The 23,300-nt window shown below is 36.5% G+C and overlaps 2 protein-coding genes across 4 annotated transcripts; both read left to right on the top strand.

Annotated features, from left to right (window-relative positions):
- The first annotated feature begins 1,151 nt into the window (after positions 1 to 1,151).
- On the top strand, positions 1,152 to 14,674 carry UBP3 (ubiquitin-specific protease 3). The gene is made up of 6 exons (XM_089155881.1): positions 1,152 to 1,568; positions 7,458 to 7,574; positions 11,208 to 11,306; positions 12,439 to 12,627; positions 12,920 to 13,101; positions 13,864 to 14,674. The coding sequence occupies exons 1-6, from the start codon at positions 1,452 to 1,454 to the stop codon at positions 14,270 to 14,272; spliced, it is 1,113 nt and encodes a 370-aa protein (XP_089012007.1). The 5' UTR covers positions 1,152 to 1,451; the 3' UTR covers positions 14,273 to 14,674.
- Positions 14,675 to 15,326: 652 nt separating this feature from the next.
- On the top strand, positions 15,327 to 23,053 carry POR (C-CAP/cofactor C-like domain-containing protein). Of its 3 annotated transcripts, none has more exons than XM_089155892.1 (3): positions 15,327 to 16,700; positions 21,801 to 21,855; positions 22,532 to 23,053. In XM_089155892.1, the coding sequence occupies exon 1, from the start codon at positions 15,498 to 15,500 to the stop codon at positions 16,578 to 16,580; it is 1,083 nt and encodes a 360-aa protein (XP_089012018.1). In that variant the 5' UTR covers positions 15,327 to 15,497; the 3' UTR covers positions 16,581 to 16,700; positions 21,801 to 21,855; positions 22,532 to 23,053. The 3 variants fall into 3 exon arrangements, with proteins under 3 accessions (XP_089012018.1, XP_089012026.1, XP_089012032.1); XM_089155900.1 differs by having other exon boundaries at positions 22,528 to 23,053; XM_089155906.1 differs by lacking the exon at positions 21,801 to 21,855 and having other exon boundaries at positions 22,532 to 23,051.
- The last annotated feature ends 247 nt before the right edge of the window (positions 23,054 to 23,300 follow it).

Here is a 23,300-nt window from a genome sequence, read left to right as displayed (position 1 = left end):
TTTCTTGTCGAATAAACTTTTGGGAAAACAAACTTTTGATTGTTTCGATGAACAACGAAATCTGAAACTACTGGAATTTTCAGAAGGTCAGAACCAAATCAAATTGAAGGAGCTTAACGTTTATGAAAAAAGTCGACCCTTGGCAGGATTTCACAAAAAGCAATTAATTCTTATTCGTAAAAAATGGTTTTATTGACTGGTTGATCCGTTCTAATTTTGACCTCGTGGTTGAAAAATATTTCGTTTGGTGAAAATAATGGAAAATTAAAAAATTTATGAAAATGACCCATTATAATTTTCTGATCAAATACACGAGTGCATATATATAAATAAATATTTACAAAATGAAAAGAGGTACTCATATATTATTATTTGGTCATTACTAAATCAGTCTTACCATAATGGTGGTAGCTTGTTATTTAAAAATAATTTTTGTTGAATATATGTAATTTAGAGCCAATAATTCAAATTCAATGAATTTTTTATTTATAAAAATAGTAATTACACTTTTATTTATAACAGCCTTATAAAATGTTACGATTGAAAGAGGGGTTTTTGAAAAAAATTTTTTGATGAGGCCAATCAAATAAAAAAAAAAAAAAACTTCAAAAGTTTGACATCTTCAAAGGAAAAATGATTGAAACCTCTTTCGCAACAAATTTCAGACTAAGGTGTTGAATCATCTTTGCCAAGGAGAAGAGTAACTGAGTTAAATGTAAAGTCCAGGATTCCTTCAATTTTGGTAAAAGTCTTTTCCAGTGAATAAAATGTGAAACGACTTTCACTTGTATACCAAGTCAAAAGCTTTTATGATGCTTCAACATAGTGCCACGGTCAAGATATTTATTTTTTATTTAACATAAAACAACTCTCCTTAAATAATAAATAGATATTTTTCTTTTGAAAGGTTTTGATTTTGATGTTTGTTTGTCCAGAAACAGAAGAGGTCCTATAATTAAAAAAAAAAAAAAAACCCTTGTATACAATAAATGAGGTATTTAAAAACATAGAATATTTATTTAATTTTTTATTCATAAATCTTCTTTTAACCCAGAAACAGAAATGCGAAAAATCCCAAAAGAAATTTGATTTCAGGGATATAAAAGAAATTGTCAAGAAGGAGGAGAGCCATGCGAATGGACGGGGAGGGTTGCAAGTTGCAAGTAACGCATGGGCACGGGTCAACAGAAGCTGTGAGCCTGAGATCAAATTCCGATTCTGCCCTCCTTATGTACCAATGCGATAAACTTTTGCATGATTTCGAAACGACCTCTCCGTCTCGCCATCCTTCGCTGTAAAATTTTCTCTTCTCTCAGACGGCTCTTCTCTCTCGTCACAGGATCCTAAAGAAATTTAATTGAAAGAAATAGTTAGAAGTCAGTTTGTTCATGGAGACTGAATTGGAGAACTGAAGGAAATCAGAGGAAACTAGTTTCATAGTTGATATTCTTATGGGTGCCACAGGTTCTAAGCTCGAGAAAGTTCTAGGTGACCAGTTTCCCGAAGGCGAGAGGTACTTTGGGCTGGAGAATTTCGGCAACACTTGCTACTGTAACAGTGTTTTACAGGTTTGGTTATTAATCTTTTATTCGTATGATTGATGATAAATGATTCGTTTACTGGATTACCTTTCTATGAATGATTTTAGGGTAAATCCTGGGCGTAGTGGATGCTTTCTGTCGTGATGGTTGTTGTTGCTTGAAAGTTCGCAATTCAATCGGATTTCTGCTAATTATTCTACTACCATCGCTATATGGTGGTTTTCATGGTTATTTTTGTGTTTGCGTGGGTGTCTTCTGTTGATTTGGGGTAGGGGAGAGGAGCAGGGTCTGTAGTGTTGCGATTTATTTGTATTTCTAAAGTTAGATCTTGGGATAGTGGGTTATGCTTTGAGGGTAACATTTACTCTCGTCTTGGTTAGAGGCTGAAAATTTCATTATTGCGAGTGTTGTGTTCTTATGGATTCACTCATATGTATTTGCATAACGAACCATCCCCCAGTGGACTCTCCGGCATCTTATCAATTATTGGTACAGCTCCTAAGCACTGGTGAATGCATTTCAGTTTTGGTGCTATCTTCGTTGTGCTACCAATCCACCATCTTAATATCCTAATTCCATCTACAATCAGTTTATGTTGACACTTTGCTCCAGAAAACATTGCTGGTTTGATATCTGTCCTTATAAAACTTATCCTTATTATATGCCAATCATACAAGCTGTAATCCAGACGTTAGATAATTACTATCGAGCTAGAGTAATAGCTTAGATATGGGGAGCATCAAGTCCCGCTGTTGAGGCCTATGCTATATGGGGTTACGGCTGCTGATAGTTTGCAGAAGTCTATATAGTTTTAGGACGGTGGGAACTCCTCTGTTTACTATAGAAGGATACTTCTTGTCTCTTGGCTCAAGCCAAGTCAGTTAATTCTTTTCCCAACTAAATGGGGTTGGCAGACTAGTTTTCTTATGCCATTCAACTCTGTTTAAGGTCATTTTTGTTGTCAAGCTTAGGCTATGATATCTTTTCTCATTACTTCTTCTCACTATTGATGTCCCTTCTCTTTTTAGCCACTGACATCATTTAAAGTTTTGCTAATGATTCTTAACCAAAGTATTCTGGTTTAAAGCTGTGATATCTCAAGGGCGAAAAATGGTCATTTGTTGGTATTGGAAGGAAGATTCGTGTTAGATTGCTCAGACTTACTTGTTTGAGATCAATTGAAGGCAACCAAGGATGTTTTGCACATGGTTCCAGGTCCTCTAGAGACAATGCTTAAGAAGGGAGAGTTAATGAACTCAACAACTTAACAAATTTTTTTTTTTGGGGGGGGGGGTGTGGGAGGTAAAAAGTGACAATGATATTTAGTAAGTGATGAGGAGATGAAAATACTACTTTTACAACTTTCTAAATGAAACAATACATCTAACTACGTTTTAGAAGGTTGTAATGATATAGTGAAACCGCAAATTATATATATTTGAAGCAGTAGGTCGTCCAGGTGGTATTCTAATGGAGGTGTTGAATTAGTGGAAACAACTTTGTTAACTAAGTTGTTGAAGAAGATTAAGAGCATAGGATAAATGCCAAAGGAATGGAGGAGAAGCACTATGGTTTTGGTTTATTGAAAAAAAAAGTGATAAAAACTATAATAACCATTGGGGAATTCAACTTATGGGCCATTCAATAGTGGAACTCTTATTTACAAGGTTCGACTCGTACCAGTCACATTGATGTAGATGGGTAGGCGTATTGGGTGTAAGGATTGTAGAGTTATCCTTGGGGAAAGCCTAGTGTCCCAACCTAGACTAGTGACCTTGGATATTTGCCTCAATGTCAAGAAATGTAGGAGGAGAAAGCCTATGCACCCTGAGAAAAGGTGGTGGAGATTAAAAGAGAGTAACTAAGGACATTTACTGATAATTTGGGCAAACAAGGAAAGTGGGCTTAAGAGGAAATCCGAATGTGACGTGGCATGAGATGATGACTTGTATTTAGAGGGTTGCTAGAACAAATAAATATGAGGATCTCCATATCAACTTAAACACAAATAAAAGGTGAGTACCCTATGTACAAGGCTTAATGTTAAACCCAAACACAAAAGAAGGAGAAAAATATATGTTGAGATAACTACGATAAGAGAAAGAAAAAGTTGAGATTTTAATCAAGTGAGGTGTATACAGGGTGATGACACAAATTGCAAATACTAAAAGAAAAAACTATGGGATAATTTCCTTAGTAGGCTCAGGGTCCTTTTTTGGCAGTCAAACTTCATAGGGGGACACTAATGCAATGTGGGATGAGATGATTATGTGTATCAAGAAGGTGGCTAAAGATGTCCTAGGTGAATCAAAAGAAAAACTCCATATAGAGAGACTTGGTGATGGGATAGTAAGGTTCAAGCTGCCATTAGGAATAAGAAAGCTAGTTTTAAGACACGACAAAGAACTAAGGATGTTGACGATCTTCAAAGGTATATGTTGGTTAGAAATGAAGCTAAGAAAATTGCAAGAAAAGCAAAGAAGAAGAAGTATAAAGAGTTATTTAGTAAGTTGGGCGCACAAGAAGGGGAAAAATCTATTTATAGATAGCTAAAATAAGGGATAGGAAGTGCAGAGATCTTGACCATGTTAGATGTATTAAAAATGGAGATGGTGAAGTACTAGTTTGTGTTGAGGACATTAAGGAAAGATGGGAAATCTATTTCTCTAGTCTACTAAACGAGCATGCTTCAAGCATATGTGATTCGGACAATTACACCATTCACCAAGGCACCAATTTTCAAATATATATGCGGAGAATTTTGATGTTCGAAGTAAAATAAGCACGAAGGATGATGAAACTAGGCAAGACACAAGGTCCTGATGAAATCCCAATAGAAGTATGGAAAAGCTTAGGAACTCGCGGGTTAGTTTGGTTGATTAAGTTGTTTAATAAGATTATGAACACAGGGAAAAATGCCGATGAATGGAGGAGAAGTATCGTGGTCCTAATTTACAAAAATAAAGGAGATATTCAAAGCTGAAATAACTATAGGTCATTAAACTGATGAGCCATACTATGAAGTTATGGGAGAGAGTAATTGAAACCCGTTTGAAACACTTAACCACAATTTTGAAGAACCAATTTGGGTTTATGCCAGGAAGATCTACAACAGAGGCTATTTACCTAATTAAGAGACACATGGAAAGGTATAGAGAGTGTAGGAAAGACCTTCATATTGTATATATTGACCTAGAAAAAGCTATGATAGAGTTCATACAACGTTAATTTGGCAAGTACTAGAGAAAAGAAGTGTTGTAAGTAAATATGTAGACATAGTTAAGGATATGTATGATGGTTCAGTGACAAGTGTAAGAACAGTGTGGGGACAAAATAATGAATTACCAATTACAGTTGGGCTACATCAAGGATCAACTTTAAGCCCATATTTATTTGCATTTGTAATGGATGGATTAACCAAAGACATTCAAGACGAGGTCCCTTGGTGTATGCTTTTTGCTGATGATATTGTGTTGATAGATGAGATTCAACTGGTGATTAATACTATGTTAGAATTATGGAGAACAGTTTTGGAATCAAGAGGCTTTAAATTAAGTAGAACAAAGACAGAATATCTAGTTTGTAATTTTAGTCATGATTGGGCAGACAATGAGGTGGTGAAACTTGATGATAAGGAGATTCCTCAGAGTGATTGTTTTAGATACCTAGATTCAATCATAAATAAAAGAGGTGATATAGAGGATGATGTTTCCCAAAGAATTAAAATTGGGTGGATGAAGTGAAGAGGTGCGTCTCGGGTCTTGTGTGATAGACATATTCCATTAAAGCTTAAAGGAAAATTCTAGAGGACCATCGTTCACCAGCTATGATGTACGGTGCAGAGTGTTGGATTATTAAAAAGAATCATATAGATAAACTTAGTGTAGTAGAAATGAGGATGCTAAGAAGGATGAGTGGCAAAACTAGGAAGGATAAGATAAGGAATGATCATATTAGAGTTGGTCTGAGAGTTGCTCGTATAAGTGATAAGCTTCAGGAAAGTCGTTTGAGGTGGCACGACCAAGTTCAACGGAGATCTATATGTGCCTTTGTACGCAAAAGTGATAATAATCCATATTGAAGGAACTAGAAGAGCAAGAGGTAGACCTAAGATAACCTTAAGAGAAGTGGTGAGATATGATATGCATATCTTAGGCTTTGTATTTAGCATGGCCTCAAACAAAACTGATTGGCGTGCTTCTTAAGTTCTACTATCTTCTAGTTCTATGTTGATTTTTATGACTTGATGTGGCTTAATGCTAATTTTGTATGCAAATTAATGTTAGAAAAGTGGCTGATAAAAAGTAACATGTGTATCTTGGTGACCTAAGTGCATAGGTGCCCCTCCGCCACCCTAGGTTGTCTTCTGCCTTGAAAACTAGGAAAATTTGACTCAAATTCCTAGGTTTGGCTTAGTCGTTCTTGGCCTCATATTTTGGTATGTTATCGCCTAGTGCTATGTATTTCTTTCTCTTAGTGTGCCCTTTTAGCTTTGCTGTAAGGCTTGGTGCCACATGTTGAGTCATCTTGTTTCTTTTTTGTGTTCCCCTCCCCCTTCTTTCCTTTGGTAATGAATTTTTTATTCATCCAGAAAATAAAGTAGTAAATTGACTCAAAATAGGACTTTAACTAAACTTGTTAAATAAATTCCATTTTCTTATTTTCTACCTTTGTCTTAGGCCCATTAAAGTGACCCATTACAAGAAAACCCAGGGGATCAAAGGCCAACACCTACAAAACCCAATCCAAGGCTTATTACCAAAGGGATAAACATATTAGGAGATTCAAATAAAGGACTTTAAAGAAGACTGAGACTATGTTTAAAAAAAATACTCCAGCCAATGGCTTACTCTCGAGGTGGATTTAACTGACTAGCTGACTAGGATTCAATAAAATAATAGAGAAAGGGGACTGGAGCTAAACTGGATTTATAGCTGACTGATAACTTACTCCTGCCCCACTGTTGCATCATTAATAATAGAAGTCCAAGAAATCCTGCTTAACTGATTATTAAATCTGTAAAATCTGTAATCCTGCCTCATACCTATATTTAGTGGCTAATTAAAATGGAATGAGGGCCTACTACATCTGTAACCCAATTGAAGGCTTATTTTCTCTAAATTAAGCCCATTTATGTGTTTTATCTGCATCATTGTTGATCCAATAGATTATCCTTTAGTTTCCCATGTTCTTTCTTCATTCTGTTGCTGTCATGTGACAAAGACATTTTTGTCCACCTTGGGACTTTCTTTGGAATCTTTATGTTTGTCTAAGAATGTTTTGTGATGGTGATTTAACATGGGTTTTTTGATGCCCCATTCATTTATCTTCCACCCCTCCCCATAAAAAAAAAAGGGGAGAAAAATCTCCTGACCCTGAGAAACCTTGTCCTTATTTCTAGTGCTAATTACTATCCTTGTCCACTGTGCAACTGGACAGAAACATTTTTCTGGTGATATTACTTGCATGGAACTATATGGTTGGTGTGAGTTATACTTTTGGTGTTACCTTGTTTTTTCTCTCCACCAATGCCTAGGGTCACATAGTCATCATGACAACTATCATTTGAATGTTGTCTTGCTCTGTTACTCTATCCTGTTCCCCCGCCCCTGTTTTTTGTGTTGAGAATCTTTTAGGGTTACAATCATGTGGTAGGAAATTGTGGAAGAACTAGAACAGTCAAAAGAGGAGCCTATTAATTCACGAGGTCTTTGTTCAGTGTTTTAATGGTTAGTAATTGGCACCTGAGGCCTGAAGGGGTGCATGATTAGATCTTTTACGTTAGAAGGATGTCCTTTAATGGTTTTATGATTGTGAGCTCATTGTGTCTGTTTATATCTCTTTTTAGATTTGAGTCTGTTTCCCTGATTGTATTTAGTTACTTACTATATTTTCTTTCTTTTTTTTGGTATCCAGGCCCTTTATTTCTGTGTTCCCTTCCGAGAACATTTGCTAGATTACTTTGCAAATAACAAAATTCAGGGAGATGCAGATGAGAATCTCTTGACATGCTTGGCAGATTTATTCAGTCAGGTTACTATACTTTCTGGCTCATGTTGTTTTCCATTTTCAAAGTGGACTTTGGTCCTTTAAAATCTGGTTGAGCAAACAAAGTCTAGCATATTGGTGATTTTCTATGTAGATGGTACAAAACCCAACTTTATCATATCATATCATACTATTATACTACTATATAAAAGTAGAACTTTAATTTAGTTATGGTATTTTCTTTTACTGGACCAAAATACCCTTCCACCATAACAACATACCTTTTCCACATTGAACATACCCTTTCAAACCACCCCGGTGTAATTTCCGTTGAATCACACCACCAACGAAACATCCCACCTATCCTTAAGAGGTTTTCTCAAGAGGTACACCTCTTCAACTAAGACCCTCTCACCCAAACCTTATGTCTCTTCGCCCACCTTCCTTATTATTCTCCTACAAATATTATTCACAACAAAAAAATTTCTCACTATATTTCATCCCACCCCAAAAATCCACCAAATAACCACATCAATCAACTTAATAACTCATAAGAGCTTAAAATAAAATAAAAAAATGAAAAAGGGATAATTTAAGCTTTATCCTTAATCTGTTCTCCTAAAAGAAAACATTTATATATTTACATTATTTCAAAAAATAACAAAAACCACATGCATATACACGTGAAATTTTGCTAGTTTTCTATAAATTTTGGATTGCTCTCTGCTTTATATCAATATTTCTTGCTAGGAAAGGGTTTTAGCCAGGGGTCTATTTGGCCAAGCTGGACTTGCTGCTATACTTGGAGTCCATTTTCTGCATTTGTTTTGCTTCATGGTCCAACTCACCTCATATTTTTAGGCTTCTATGGAGCATCATAGATTAGATGTTTGGTGAGCAGAATCTTAATTAGCTATTCCTGCTGGAAGTCTTTCTTGGATGTAGTGAGACAATTGTGGCTGTTATTGGCTTCTTTTACTCCAGTATCATTGCTATCCTTGCTATTTGAGCTGCTATTATCTTTTTATCTCTGCACATCTATATTAGGTCTTTCAAATTTGTCGAGTATTCCCCCCCCCCCCAAAAAAAAAAAAAAAAAACTTTTCTTTTGATATCTGAAGAATTATTTCATCAATTCATTTCCTTCAAATTCTGATGTCTTCCTAATTTCTTTAAAGATCTATGTCAAATGCTGATCTTGAATTCCAAGATGGCATCATTTTCCTATACATGGCAAGGACTGATCTTATGTTGCCCATCTACTGCCCTTCAAATGTCCCCCCCCCCCCCGGCTAATCAGTCTAAAATTTCTTGCATAGGATTTCAATACTCCATACAGTCACATTTATTTCTTCCTCCTAAGTCCTAACCCAATTCGAAAAACAACGTTCTTGTGCTTCGCTTTTCTTGACTTCAAACGTACCATAGTTATCCTTGGCAAGGTACCTTGCCCTATCACAATGTCATTCTAGATGTTTATGGCTTCCCTTCTACATCAGGATGCCATGTGGAATCAAGTAAGCGAACTTGATCTTTTTGTTTTCCTGATGCAACTGAAGTGTATATTAACATAAATGTTGGGTACAAAAACTTCTTGGGGTTACAACGGGGTTTTGTGGAGCTTAGAAGGCAAGAGTAGACACAAATCTTTTACACTGTTGAGACTTAATATAGTGAACTTTCTTTTTCTATACTGAATTGTTTGAAATTTGTGCTTCATTTGTTCCTAGCAAAATTGAAAATTTTCGATGTTTGTGCCATTGAAAAACAAAAAGTGAGAGCTTTTTCAATATGTAATTTTTTAAAAGTAGAATTTTTCAAGTGAAATTTCATCCCATCACAAATGGATCCTTAGTGAATTAAACTTGTATGGGTTAAGTTCGACATGTTTAGTAGATGGGGGGTCCTAGCTTGTTGGAAGGCTGACCAAATTGACTGATTCCATTATCTAACCTAGCCCAACCCTTTAAGTTATGAACTTTGATTTGGGCTTGGGCCTTGTTTGATTTATTGGTCAAATATGTTTATGACCATAGTTATCAACGCATCGCCTAGGCATCCTGGCATCTTTGGATGGACAGGGCGGTTGACCACTTCTTTGTCTAAACGTGGGTGCCTTGGGATGTGTCAGGATGTGCAGGGATCATTGGAAGCTGATAATATCTTGGAAAATTAATACAAAGTTGCAAGAATTAACAAGATAACACTGGTCTCTATGGTGCCAGTCACCCCCACACCTCACGGTGTTCCCTCAGCCTACGGCTGCCCACAAGACTCTCCAAAACATTACCCCCCCCCTCTCCTCACTCTTCTCCCTCTATTTATTATCTCAACTAACCCTCATTCTCTCTCTCTCTCTCCTCCATCTGGCCTCATCCTAGGGTCCTAACAGAAGCCTTGTCATGCCTAGGTCCCAAGGCGCCTGTCTTTTGACTATTTAAAAAAAATATATTAATTTGATGCGCTTAATAATTTCATACTTCTGTCTAAAAGGAGTCATACCCTTTTAGACTTTTGATTGGATTCTAATCATTGTATACCACATACTAACTATAGATGCTTCTGCTAGTGGTAGTTTGTGGCTTCGGCTCTCTATTGCAGTTGCTGCTGCTTTCATTTTGCAATTCAATGTAGTTGAGCTTTTGGTTTTTTGAACTTGTAAATTATGCAATGTATGATTATTTGAACATGTATTCCTTCATTATGTGGTCATCGTGAAGGCGTTAAGCACGTTGGCGCCTAGCTAGCCCTGACTTGTTGACATTCATCACTCATATAATGCCCCCTTACAAGCTTATACGAAAGACTCAAAGTAGACTCTTACACTAAAAGGAAAGGTATAGCCCAATCCTTAACCTATTATGTAACCTAAACTGATTAGGAAACTGAAATAGACTCAAAATGAAGTCCTAATCCACCTCCACTGAACACTCAAAATGAAAATTCTCTAAGCCAAAAAGAGAATATTCTAAAACAACTTGAATTGGACCACCAGAAAAACCGGTTCTATTTAAAACACAAAGATTTATATGGGGAAATAAAACCACAAGTCGCATAGGCAACCAATTGTCCCTGCTTCAGGCCTTGAAGGTGATCTATTACAATAAAAATCCTTGGGATCAAAGGCCAGATTTGTTAAAACCCAAGAGTAGACCTACTCCTAAGAACAAGCGCATTTTGGTGATACATCTGCTTTACTGTGTTTCTGTGGTTTACTTCAAAACTCCTTTTTACAAAAGAACAAACCCTTAAGTATAAAACTTTCTGTTAACAGTAGAGGAAATTAGGTTTTGTCAGAAATGTTGTGCCTTTTTCTCCAGTTTTACCAGAAATATAAGACTGTCAGGCGGACTGGATCAGTTACATGCTTTATCAGACAGATCTAAAGATAGTCTTGACATGCCAATGAAAACTTTAATCTTCAATTCTCAGTTTTAACTTTTAAGTGGCATGTTCTGATCTTCTCTTTGGCTTCTTGCCGCATCATCCATCCCCCGTTTTTTTAATTTCTTGTTCTTTAACGACGTATGGTTAGCAATATAGAAGAAAGTGTGGCTTATCCTAATTGTTGTGGTGCTAACTTTTTATTCTTAGAAAAATAAAAGTGTCCAGACAGGTTTCCTTTCATCAATTAATCTTTTTTTATTTTTTATTTTTTTTTTATATTTTAAAACACAGATAAGTTCTCAGAAGAAGAAAACAGGTGTCATTGCTCCAAAGCGTTTTGTACAGAGATTGAAGAAGCAGAACGAACTTTTCCGCAGCTACATGCACCAGGTATACGTTTAATGTGGAAACATGCATGTCTTTTTTTGGAAAACCACCTAGGCACAGTTATTCATGATTCAGTGGTGGAATATCAAACCCTGCAAATTCTGTATCAGGTAGAATCCATCTCATAACGTATGGTGGTTTTATCTTTAATGTTCATCTGATTTGAATGATTTGCTGAAAGACATCATAGCTGGCAGCCTAACACCTAGTTAACAGACGTCAGTCAAACCTGATATTTTGTTTTATGGCTCTAGTTATGTCCGTATAATTTCTATGAAGCAATGTTGAAAGGTTTCAAAATCATGAATTCAAATTGCCAGAGGGGGAGACCTATTGAATTGCTATACCTTAAAATGCATCTTCCATTTATCTTACCTGTTGGATGGTTGAAAATGCTGTAAATGGCCTTGTGTCGGTTTGGTAACATTGAAGACCAACCTAGCACTAGGATGTTTTAGATTTGTTAACACATGTCCAAATCATGGATGGTATTCAGATTGTAACTGTAACACTGTATCCTTATAAAATTGGACCAATCAATTAATTAGTTGTCAGCCTAACATTGGTGTGGCTTACTTATACATCGTTACAGAGGTTTGCTTGATGCATGTAAGAAATTCAAGAAATCTTGTGACTTATATGAGGCTCTTGGATGTTTTGATGTTTAGATTCATAGAGTTGCTTGATTTATGTCAGATCAACTTGATTTATTTCGAGTGGAATTCTCTGCTAAACCCTGAACCCTGAATGCTTGGCCAGATTTTGAATGCTTCTCTGGGTTGCCAGTCTGGTTACTTGGAATCCATTCACATGGCTAGATCTTATTTAAGTCTATAGAGAATCATCTGTAAGTGATGGAATAGAAAATCAGTTCATCAAGCCAGGATTAAAGCTGCAAAATCCCATTCAAATAGACCGTTATGGCTTGGTGCATTGGCAAGGCCTTGATGAAGTTCAAAATGATGTTGCTCTGTAATTGTAAGAGCAAAAGATGGGAAGGCTTGAGTTTCTAAAATTCTTCCATTAGCATATCTATCTGGGCTGTTGTGCTTTGATGGACCCCAAAATAGCTGTTGAAAAAAGAGCATTTTAATCAGTTCATAACACAATGGTGTTTTCACTTTCCTTTTTGTAGGATGCCCATGAATTTTTAAACTTCTTGCTAAATGAACTTGTTGACATACTGGAGAAAGAGTCTCAAGCTACGAAAAGTTCTCCAGATGTTTCTCCACCATCAGGAAAGATTGCAAATGGACCAAAGAATGGTCTACCCAATGGTGCTCAAAAGGAGCCATTGGTTACATGGGTTCATAAAAATTTTCAGGTGAACTCTCAAGTCCAATCTTTTCTATTTCAATTGATCATTTGCACTAAGGCGCTTCTATTTTACGTTTAAGATAATGTTCAAAAGATTGCAGTAGGTTCATGGATTTAGACTTTGTTTCTTTGAAATTTGATTGTGGCCTGTCTATGCATCAAATCCAATAGTCAATGGCAGCAATGTGATCATTAAGTACATGAATTAGTGTTCGCACAAAAAAAAAAAGGTTCATAAATTAGTGTGGCAGATCTTGTGTATGTAAATACAGGCATGTAAGTAATGTATGTGAATGCAGGGTATTCTGACCAATGAGACAAGGTGCTTAAGATGTGAGACTGTAACAGCGAGGGATGAGACATTTTTAGACTTGAGCCTTGACATTGAACAGAACAGCTCAATAACAAGCTGTCTCAAGAATTTCAGTTCTACGGAAACGTTGAATGCAGAGGACAAGTTCTTCTGTGACAAGTGCTGCAGGTACCTTAATTGCTTATACGAATATTAGTGTTGTTTTTCTTGAATGAAAAATGACGGTTTCCTGTTACCTGCCATTTACTCAAATCATTTATAATGTGCCCAGAGATATATCTTGTCAATGGCTATCCCAGTCTTACCTGGATTAAGAAATGAAAGGGTCATCGAGTCCTACTTTTTTAAGTATTGACAATCCTGATTTGCATTCATGTTGGTTCCTGTGAAGTTTATGGTCTGGTCCTGGTTTTGCTGGTATGACTTGGTTGGCATGTGCAGGTTCAGAGACATGGATGAGTTTGTCATCCTTTTATTTCCTTAGGGACGAATCACTTGTCTTCTACACTTGCAAGCATGTGCATGGATCCTGAAACTCAAATTTACTAGTGTTGTCACCTGCAAGTTATCATATTCTGAATTATAGGACTGGTTTCATCGTTCCTCACTTCCTCTCCTTTTTAAATAAAAGAGATTGGGTTTCATTGTCCTTTGTCCAATTTATGTGGTGCTGCTACTACGGCTCCACCGTGTAAGTTCTCTTTCTTGATTTGACAAGTTTTGCCTAGGAACTAGGAAGTGCATGGAACCCATGGAATCATAGCTTTCGGCTGTTGTAGAGGACATTCTATATGGAGTTAATACTATGCAATTAGAATTAGCAAAATTTCTCTGCAAATTATCTGAGATTGGTTTTCATGAAAGAAGAAAGATCGCAAGTAGTCTGTTTTTCTATTCAAAACATCAAATATGATGTCTTTTCTGTCACAGTTTGCAGGAAGCCCAGAAGAGGATGAAGATCAAAAAGCCACCTCATATCCTGGTTATTCATCTAAAGCGCTTCAAGTACATTGAGCAGCTTGGCCGGTACAAAAAGCTATCTTACCGGGTAGTGTTCCCATTGGAACTGAAGCTGAGCAACACAATGGAAGATGCGGACCTTGAGTATTCCCTATTTGCGGTTGTTGTCCATGTTGGTAGTGGGCCCAACCATGGACATTATGTTAGCCTTGTGAAGAGTCATAACCACTGGTTGTTCTTTGACGATGAGAATGTGGAGATAATAGATGAATCTGCTGTACAAACATTTTTTGGATCTGCACAGGAATACTCTAGCAATACTGACCATGGATACATCCTGTTCTATGAGAGCCTTGCCAGCAATGCTAGCAAGAATTAGGTAGGGGTTCGAATGTATGGCGAGATTTTTCAGTTTTGGAAGATTGTGGTATTTCTATCTTTCATTATTTCCTTTCTTTTTCTCGCTGTCACCCATTCTCCCCTTTGTTAAAGCATATGGATAGAGCTGTCAAATATCATTGGAATTAGATGTCAAGATATATTGGAGGTGGTGGTTCTGTACAGTGGATGGTGGTAGGACAACCTTGACCCTTGGTTGTGTTCATCAATAAGACAACAGGAATGTAAATGGTGGTGAGTTCCAGAGACATTTTTATTTTTGTTGAAAATGTTTGTTTATAGTGGAAATGCCATACAATAGCACTTGGCTGCTTTTCCATCTGTGCCTCCAAGGGTTTGGATATGCTATACTAGCCAATATTTGTCAATAAAAGAGTGATCTATACTGGTCAAGCCAGATGAAATTACCTGGTAATTTTATTACAGATCTTAGATCATATTGCTTTATTTATTCATTTATTTTGCTATAATTACAAGTTGAAGTGTCAATTTATGCAGATTTAGAGATTCCCCCGGATTGTGGCATGTCAATTTAGAATAGGCAGTGGATATTTTCAATTTTGGGCTCTGATTTGATAGCATAGTATCCCCTGAAAAGAAAATTTTGATAGCATAGCCATGTTAAGCCTATGATGTATCGACCACCCAATCTTGTTGTTAGTCTCACCAGCTATCCGTGATATGAATACATGATGCGTTGCCTCCTTCAAGATATGGAGTCATGGTAGTGGCTGTTGTAGTAGCCGCCATGAATGGAAGTGGAAAGCCACGCACCTTCACATACCATTTGGTTTTGATCCGGAAGGCACTCGCATTGAAATTCTGGGTTCTTGTCATGTTCTCTTAGCACGATGCGAATGAAGATTTGGTAGTGACCAAACATCTCTTATTGATTTATTGATTTATGAGTGATAGTGTTCACCGATTCATCTGTATCTAATACAGATTCCCATCCAACGGCTAAATTTGAAAGCTCTTCTATTTAAACATACTCGGATCGTAGGAGTCTAGAACTAGGAGGCACTGATCAAATATTTCTCCAATATCTCTGTCACGCGCAAGATGGCGATCGTTGGATCTGGGTTTATCGCCTATTTAACCCGAGAATCCTCTCAATTCTTCCTCATGTAAAGTTTATTACGGCCACTTTGGTTTTGAATCAGATTATAAATCAGATTTTCAGAGTAACCCTACGTGCACAAGAGATGGAAACGGAAGAAGATCAATCAGCATCAAGGCCTAAGCAGATCCACGATGAGTCTTTGGATCCAGTCGCTCGGAAGCACGCAGCAATGCTTGAGCGTCTCTCCAATCTCCAACAATCTCGTCTCCAGGAGTCTATCTCTCATAAAACCGACAACTCTTCTCCTCTTGAATCCACAAAATCCTTCTTAGATCGCTTCTCAGAAGCCAGACGATCCATCCAGGACGAGCTAGATCGTTGTTGTCTCGCTTCAGACCCCGAGTGCAAGGCTAGCCTGAAATCGGATCTGGAGAAGGTCTCCATGTCCATTGCGGAGCTTGAGAAACTTGTCTCTGAGAACTCTTATTTCTTGCCTTCTTATGAGGTCCGTTCGTCTCTCAAAACCATTTATGAGCTGAAAGAAAGTCTAGAAAATGCGAATTCGAAGTTGTTTCCGAAAAAGAAGTTTGCATTCAAGAATAAGGCGGCAAAGAGAGATCAGAACATTGCCACTACCGCAGCTGAAGATAAGGCTTCTGTGACGAATTTACCCGAAAAACTGAATATTCAGATTCGGAATTCTCCTGGTTTTAAGAACAGGGAGAATGTCGATTTAGTGAAGCATTTTAGGAGTTCAGATGAAGGAGACTTCACCCTTTCTAATCTTAATTGCTGTAAAGTTTATCTCACGGGCAGCTTGAGAGCGCTCTTCATTCATCAACTGAAGAGTTGTCAAGTTTTTGTCGGACCTGTTTTGGGTTCGATTCTCATTGAGGAAGTCGAGGATTGCATATTTATGCTGGCTTCTCATCAGATAAGGATTCACCATGCCAAAAAAACGGATTTCTATCTTCGCGTCCGTAGTAGGCCAATAATTGAGGACAGTAACAGTGTGAGATTTGCGCCATATCATCTGTCTTATGAAGGGCTTGATAAGGACCTTCAAGATTCTGGTCTTGATGGAGACTCCGGTAACTGGGCGAATGTGGATGACTTCAGATGGTTGCGAGCGGTGCAGTCCCCAAATTGGTCCATTTTACCAGAGGATGAGCGACTCAAAATTGTAAATTTGTCAAGTGCAGATATATGTAAGGAAGATAGTTAGTTAGATTATTATTATTTAGTTGTATCCTGCTGAACTGCATGGTATAAAGAGAAGCGGAAGATGAACAAGTTCGGAATTACAGTGTAATGATAAAGTGGAGAAGCCCGGACTGGTTCTTAGGTAATTTAACTTCATTTTATTTGGTCATTTAAATGAGCCTAAATGGTCTTCGTTTTTTGGTGGATCTAGTTTTAACTGCCTATTGTTATGGCCCTGTGTTTTTTTTATCATTGTTTATTTCTTTCATATACATAATTTCCTATTGTATTTTTATGAATAGTTTATGGACGTGTAATGCGCACTGGTTGGAATTTGGAGAAATTATTTATTTCCTTGTGGTTGAAACTGGGCTTTTGGTCAGCTTTTCTGGGATTATTTGTTAAATATGATGCCTTTATACCTATTGTTGGGTTAGGATATATTTGGATTCATTTGTATAGAGCTAGGATTTTCTTCTCCTTTTTTGTTCCTAATGCTCCATGTCAATCTCTCCCCCAACTCCAGTGGGAATGTTTTGCCTGCAAATGAGTCTTCAACCTTAATCATTCTTTCCTCAGATGCAAGGGTGTTTTTGTTGCACTCCTTAACATTCTGAACAGTATCTAGTTTTGTGCATCATTGACTTTTCTTGGTTTATAAATTATAAACTATATATTGCCTGTGTCACTGCAGACTGAAATTTTATATATTGACTCTTGTTTTGGGATAATATAGTTTTAGGCCTTTTTACTGAAAGGATTACATACCCTGATGTCTAATGCTGTGCTGGCTCTTCATTAGAATCTGATATCTTTGGATGATATCTGTTGGCTCTACAATCATTAATTTAAGTTGCCGAGTTGGTTCCTTGAAGTCTTCTCAGCAGGTGATACTTGGCTACAGGGATTATACTTTCACAACTCCATATTGTGGAAGTGAAAGAGTTGAGATAATCACAAACAAGGTGTGATCCTCTGTTAGTCGTACAATTACCTTTTAGTCTATTTATTAGGTACTATGTAGATCACTAGCTTCATAGAACTTATTCACTTTGCCAAGTTTCAACCTAAATGATTCTTAATTTATTGATCTAGAATGGTTTACAGTTGTCTTTTTTTCAATTCAATGGATTTTAGGATGCAGTTAGTATAGTCGACAATTTATGTACAAAGAAGTGAACAGTGTCTGGTCAGTTGTTTGATGCTCTAATGTTTGCAACCATGTTCTGATTTTAGTGATAACAGGGACCTTGTTGGCAATAAAGGTTGCCCTTTGTGACATGTTCCTCTGCCATTTAGATCGTCCACTAGTTCTTCACTCTGTTGTGAAAGGCATCATGATAATTCGTTGCCATTAGACTTCATCTAACCTTTTTCATCATTGGCTTCCTGTTCTGGTCCATAAAAGCTACCATTGAAGGCATTGGTCTACAACATTGATATGTGAAAAAAAATAAAAAATAAAAGAGAGAAAAGCAAAAACGCTCACTTTCAATGGCTGTGACTTGGAATTTTCAGTAAAAGTTGTTCTTGTAGTATGTAGTATGACCAACCATTGATGACATTAGTATGCTCAAAAGGCTTGGTTGTGAAACATATCACTCAGCTGATGCTACCAATCATTTTCATAACTATCCTTGTTTTATTGTATTGTAAATATATCACCCAGCTGATATATAGTTTGCACTGGGAAGATTGTGGGGAGCAAATTGATCTGGTTGCACTACAATCTAAAGATCCCATTCTATTCTTTGATGATTGTGCACCTTGGTTAAAGCTGGGAGCATAAAAACATATATTTTAAAATGCTGTAGTTGTATGGCTCTGTCATGTAGTGTAGTATTTATTTTAGCATAGCAGGTGGTCTTATATGAAGATAAATTTGCTGATGCTGATAATGGAGTCTCACTCTTAACTGTGAGAGTGGTAATTTGCTGGTAGCTTTACAGAACTATATTGAATGATAATCAGATCATATAGCATGCTGTAAGATTCCCATTGCCTTTGTTGGGTTGTTGCCCACGTGAATGAAAAAAGCATCAAAACCTTTGAGAGCTTTTTAGAAGAATAAGACCAACCTTCCCTTATTCCCAAAGCAAATTGAAGTTGAATAACCATTCAGTTTTCAGCCCCTAATGAAGTTAAATTTCAATGGAATGACAGTTCTAACTTGAAATCAAACTTAAGAACATGGAAAAACAAAGGAGAAATAACCAAAGGTTTCATCTATTTCCTTACCATTTCATACAGTTCCAGACACACTAATATCGAAATTGAATTGTGTTTCTTTGAGTAAGACAGAAATTATGTAGGGGGTGAGAAGAAGCATATCAGAACATAATAATTTATAAATTCTGGAACATTTGAGATCAGAAACTATGAACAAAGAAAGGGTCTTTCATCAGGAAGGGCTAATTGTTGAATATCAAACATCATATGCATTGATGGAGAAGTCGCAGAAACTTGGGAAAGCAAGGGCCAGTTGTCAACATAAACCCCCCTCCCCCCCCAACCCAAAAAAAAGAAAAAGGGAAGAAGTCTGATACTATTTGATAAGACTATTAACTTCTATTGTAGTCAAAGAAGAAAATTAACAACTTGAATCTTGATGGGATTAAGCCATCATACCCTTAGAAAATTTCTAGGTACTCTTCGATTTAAGCTTAGGATTCACCTACAATAACACATGATAGATCAATCCAAAAAGTTCATGTTATGAAAAACAACTGAAGAACCATTGCCCACACCCATTTTGGCAGGGCTTGCTCTTGAATGTCTTGAGGAGCATAACCCGAGTATGTCTCTAGAGAACCAAAATGAATTGTGCGAATCACATCTAGTCAAATCCGTGACAATAATAAAATCCAAGTTAGGCAAAGATTCTCTACAGACATGCAATCTCCTCTGCATGGAACAAGAAATATACAGTAAAACAACAGCATAAGCTACTGTAGATCTTCTCTTTTCACTTCCTTTTTTTCAATAATTTCCTTCATGATTGTTGAATCCTCACAATACATTTTTTCGGAACTGTTCTGCAATTTCTTGGATTCAGATATTCAAGACTCATTCTTAAAGACAGAGTGTAGGAAGCCAAGGGTGGGGGAGGCAGTCAGGTACACTTAGCATATAAAATATCTCATTTAAGATCAATTGAAATACATTCCCTAACAACAACAACAAATGTACTAAGACTTGGGTCTCAACTGCAGGCAAATGGACCCAAAGTTAAAGTTAATGATGCACAAAACTAGATATTGTTCAGAATGTTAAGGATTGCAACAAAAACTCCTTTGCCTCTGAGGAAAGAATGATGAACAATTGAAGACTCATTTGTAGGTAAAACATTCCCACTGGAGTTAGGGTAGAGATTAACATGGAGCATTAGGAACGAAAAGGGAGAAGAAAAAATTATAGTTCTATATAAACCTAACCAACAAAATCCCTTGAGCTACCAAAATCCCAAGTCTGCGACTTGAGTAAATTCATAAGTTCTACACCTAGAAGGAGAAAGAAAAAGAATTGGTATCTAAGATTTGTGTTCTGAACCTGAAGAAACTAAGAACTACTTGAAAATTCCCAGTGAAGAAAGCAGAAGTATAAACCAATCTAAGATACAATATTGGGTCTTCCTTGAGATATACTTTTGTCTCCTAGAGTTGACGAGAGTAGCACTGCAGCAGTGAAGCAGCAGCAACAATACCCACTGGGAGATCCCTTGAGCTAAAGAAAATAAAGTAAAGTTACAATGCTGGGTCTTCCATAGGATATCCTTTGTCTCCTAGAGTTGAAGAGTAGTAGTAGTGAATCAGCAGTAACAGTACCCAGTGCAAGACCCCTTGAGCTACTGAAAATCACATAAATCAGAAGTGGCATAAAACTGGATTCTGTAACAACTGAATAGCTTGAGATTTGTAAATCTTTAACGCACAGAAATAGAAGAAAAATGGCGTACAGAGGCCAATGATGGAAGAAATATTGACAAGGAACTGGAAATGATTTGGGGTTTTAGAACTTGCTTGGTCCGTTGAATCTCTCCGGTTCGGGACGTCGCAGTTCAAATATAGGTTTGATTCACATGGGTTAATCATATAAGTTATGGGCTTAACGCATGTGCGTGATCTAACAGTCTTGTTTAAATGCGTCCATGCACCGTCCATCCAACGGGTGGACACACAATATGGAGGAGATAACGGGACAGAGAGAATCTGGACACCGACTGAATCTGCGGTTACCAGATCATATCTTGTTCTAATAACATCTATTCGTTGTTGATTTTATAGGAAATTATCTTGTTTTCTGCTTGGTATTTTGATTGTGCTTCGAAGGTTGTGTTCTACATGTATTTTTCTAGTAAACCAAAGTATCATACCAGAGATGATTGAAATTCATATTTTTCTAGTTAATCAAGAAATCAGATGTAGTAATCAAGTAAGAGCAAAGTGGGTAGTTACACATTTTTTCTCTGTTCTCCCCATAGATGCCTTATACCGTTTTGAGGTTGATGGATAGTTCAAGGGGAAGTAGTTTATTTTATTTTACTTTCAGGTAAGAGGGGAAGTAGTTTATTTGATCCTGTACAGCAGAATAAGATTGGTGGATTTGACCAACTAGTGAAGGACATTTAGGTATAGATATATATTTTAAGATGGAATGTTCCTAGAATGATCAATCAGAACAGTTATAGATCCCTTGAAGAAGTTACTTATAAGGTTAGCATTTTTCCAATGAAAATCACAAAGTTGGTAACATGTTTGGTGGTCTACAACCTTCTTGTTAGACTGTAGAACTGACTTAACTGCAGGTATTGGCTAAAGAAATAAATTTGACGTATTGTGTTTAAAATTCTACTTGTCTTATGCTTTCGTCTAGTTTCTGGTAATTAAACCATCATTTTCCCTAGCTTTCGCTTTTGACATCCTCTTGTTTATGATGTCATTGACAATTGAAATTGGCACCAAATTAGACGTGGTGGTTGATTTGCTGAAACAATGATTTAGTAGATGGAAAGTTTCGAATAGTATTTTCAATGATTTTGGCCAAAATGGTCTGGAAAATCTAGCAGCTGGCAACCTTGAGAAGATTTAAACTGTTATATCGTATTTCTTAATTGAATGAATCAAAGCGTTCAACTGAAAGGGGTTGATTATTGTCTTCTTCTCTTTTACTAAAAAGATTATCATATGTAATTTAATTACTGCATCACGAAATCTCATTGTTTGGAATTGATTTTTATCAACAGGTCAAATCATGATAGCTATTGAAAAAGCATCTTCAAAGCAATTAATTTTACAGAGGTTTGCAATAATTATGTTTCTTGAGTTGGTGTTATCATTGTAATGATGCAAAAAAGATAAAATTAGCATTGATTTTCATGATGTATCAATTGCAAACTGATTAATAGTTTTCTTTAGTTTCTTTTTAATTGGAAACTGATTCCGTTTTGTATACTATTTGTGCAATGCTCAACATAATCCACTAATGATATAGAGAACAAGTCTTCATCATGCAGTTGAAAGAAAGATTTTTATCAAACCTAATCTCATCATTTTGATTTCATTCAAGGATGATTCAGACAAAGAAGAAGATGAATAATAACAAATTTTACATATATATTCACTGCTTTACTGCCCAGAAATGAAGAATGGCTATTGTTGTTATACAAATTTAGTTCTTCTCTCCAAATCTTTTCTCATTGTTTTTGTATTCATGAGGTATTGCACGAACATAGAAATTCCATGCCCGTTCATACTTGTATTTCTAATTCACTATGAGAAGCATGACAAATGTGGAATATTTAGGACTTTGAAAGTCTACTGTTTAGGGTGGAACCCTGTTGAGCAAGGAAACTAGTTGTTTAGTTGATTTTAAAATTAAACAGTGATTAAATATAGTTTAGTGTGTCAATTTCATCTCCAGTGACATCATAAAATCCTGCTTATATATTATTTACTTCTCTTTGATGCAAGGTAGATGGTCCACCAGACAAGAAACCTTGGTTGAAGAAGCAATCTCTCAACTTTTGCAAAGGGGAAAGTAGAGATGTGGGTTTAGTAAAATACAAAAGGTTTTTTGGTTTGTGTTTGAAGCATAACTTGTATAAACAGCAAATGAGGCAACAAAGGGAGAAAATGGATAGTGAAGAAGGTGAAGAAATTGTCTCTCATCTCTCTTCCTAGTTACTTTGACCTTATGTGGCTCCTGATGTGACACTTCTATTATAAGATTTAGGTTTGACACTTGATGGTATATTAGAAAAGATAGAAAAAACTTTTTCTTAGACCAAAAATGCCCCTCATTCTTGTGTCGAATTACAAAATGCACGAGTCATGAATTACAAAATTAACCCTAAGGATTTGATATACTTGTAAAGATCGATAACTCATAGTATAAGGTCAAGAGTTCAATCTCCTACTCACAAGACACCCATTATATAAAGCTATGGTTCCTAAAAAAATTACTGATGTACATGAAAATGTGAAAACTGTTTCGCCCAACCATTCATCCTCACATCTCTTTTAAGCTATGAAGTCTAATTAAACATGGGTATGAGCTTGCAAAGAAGTGACAGAATCACATGTCATGGAAATATAAGATCAACATTGTATCTCAACAGGTTTGTAACCCAATAAGCTCAGAAGCTTTGATGCTATCGAAGATGGTCGGATTAATAGGAACATTGGAATTAGTGGTTCAGAAGGTAAGAAATGAATAGGTGATCAGCTTAAATTTGAAGCTTAAA

The sequence above is a fragment of the Hakea prostrata genome, chromosome 1 (assembly GCF_041222555.1).
Source record: "Hakea prostrata isolate BN-2017 chromosome 1, UWA_Hpros_2, whole genome shotgun sequence".
In the NCBI taxonomy this organism is placed as follows: Eukaryota; Viridiplantae; Streptophyta; class Magnoliopsida; order Proteales; family Proteaceae; genus Hakea; species Hakea prostrata.
This window is presented reverse-complemented; position numbering and strand designations above follow the sequence as displayed.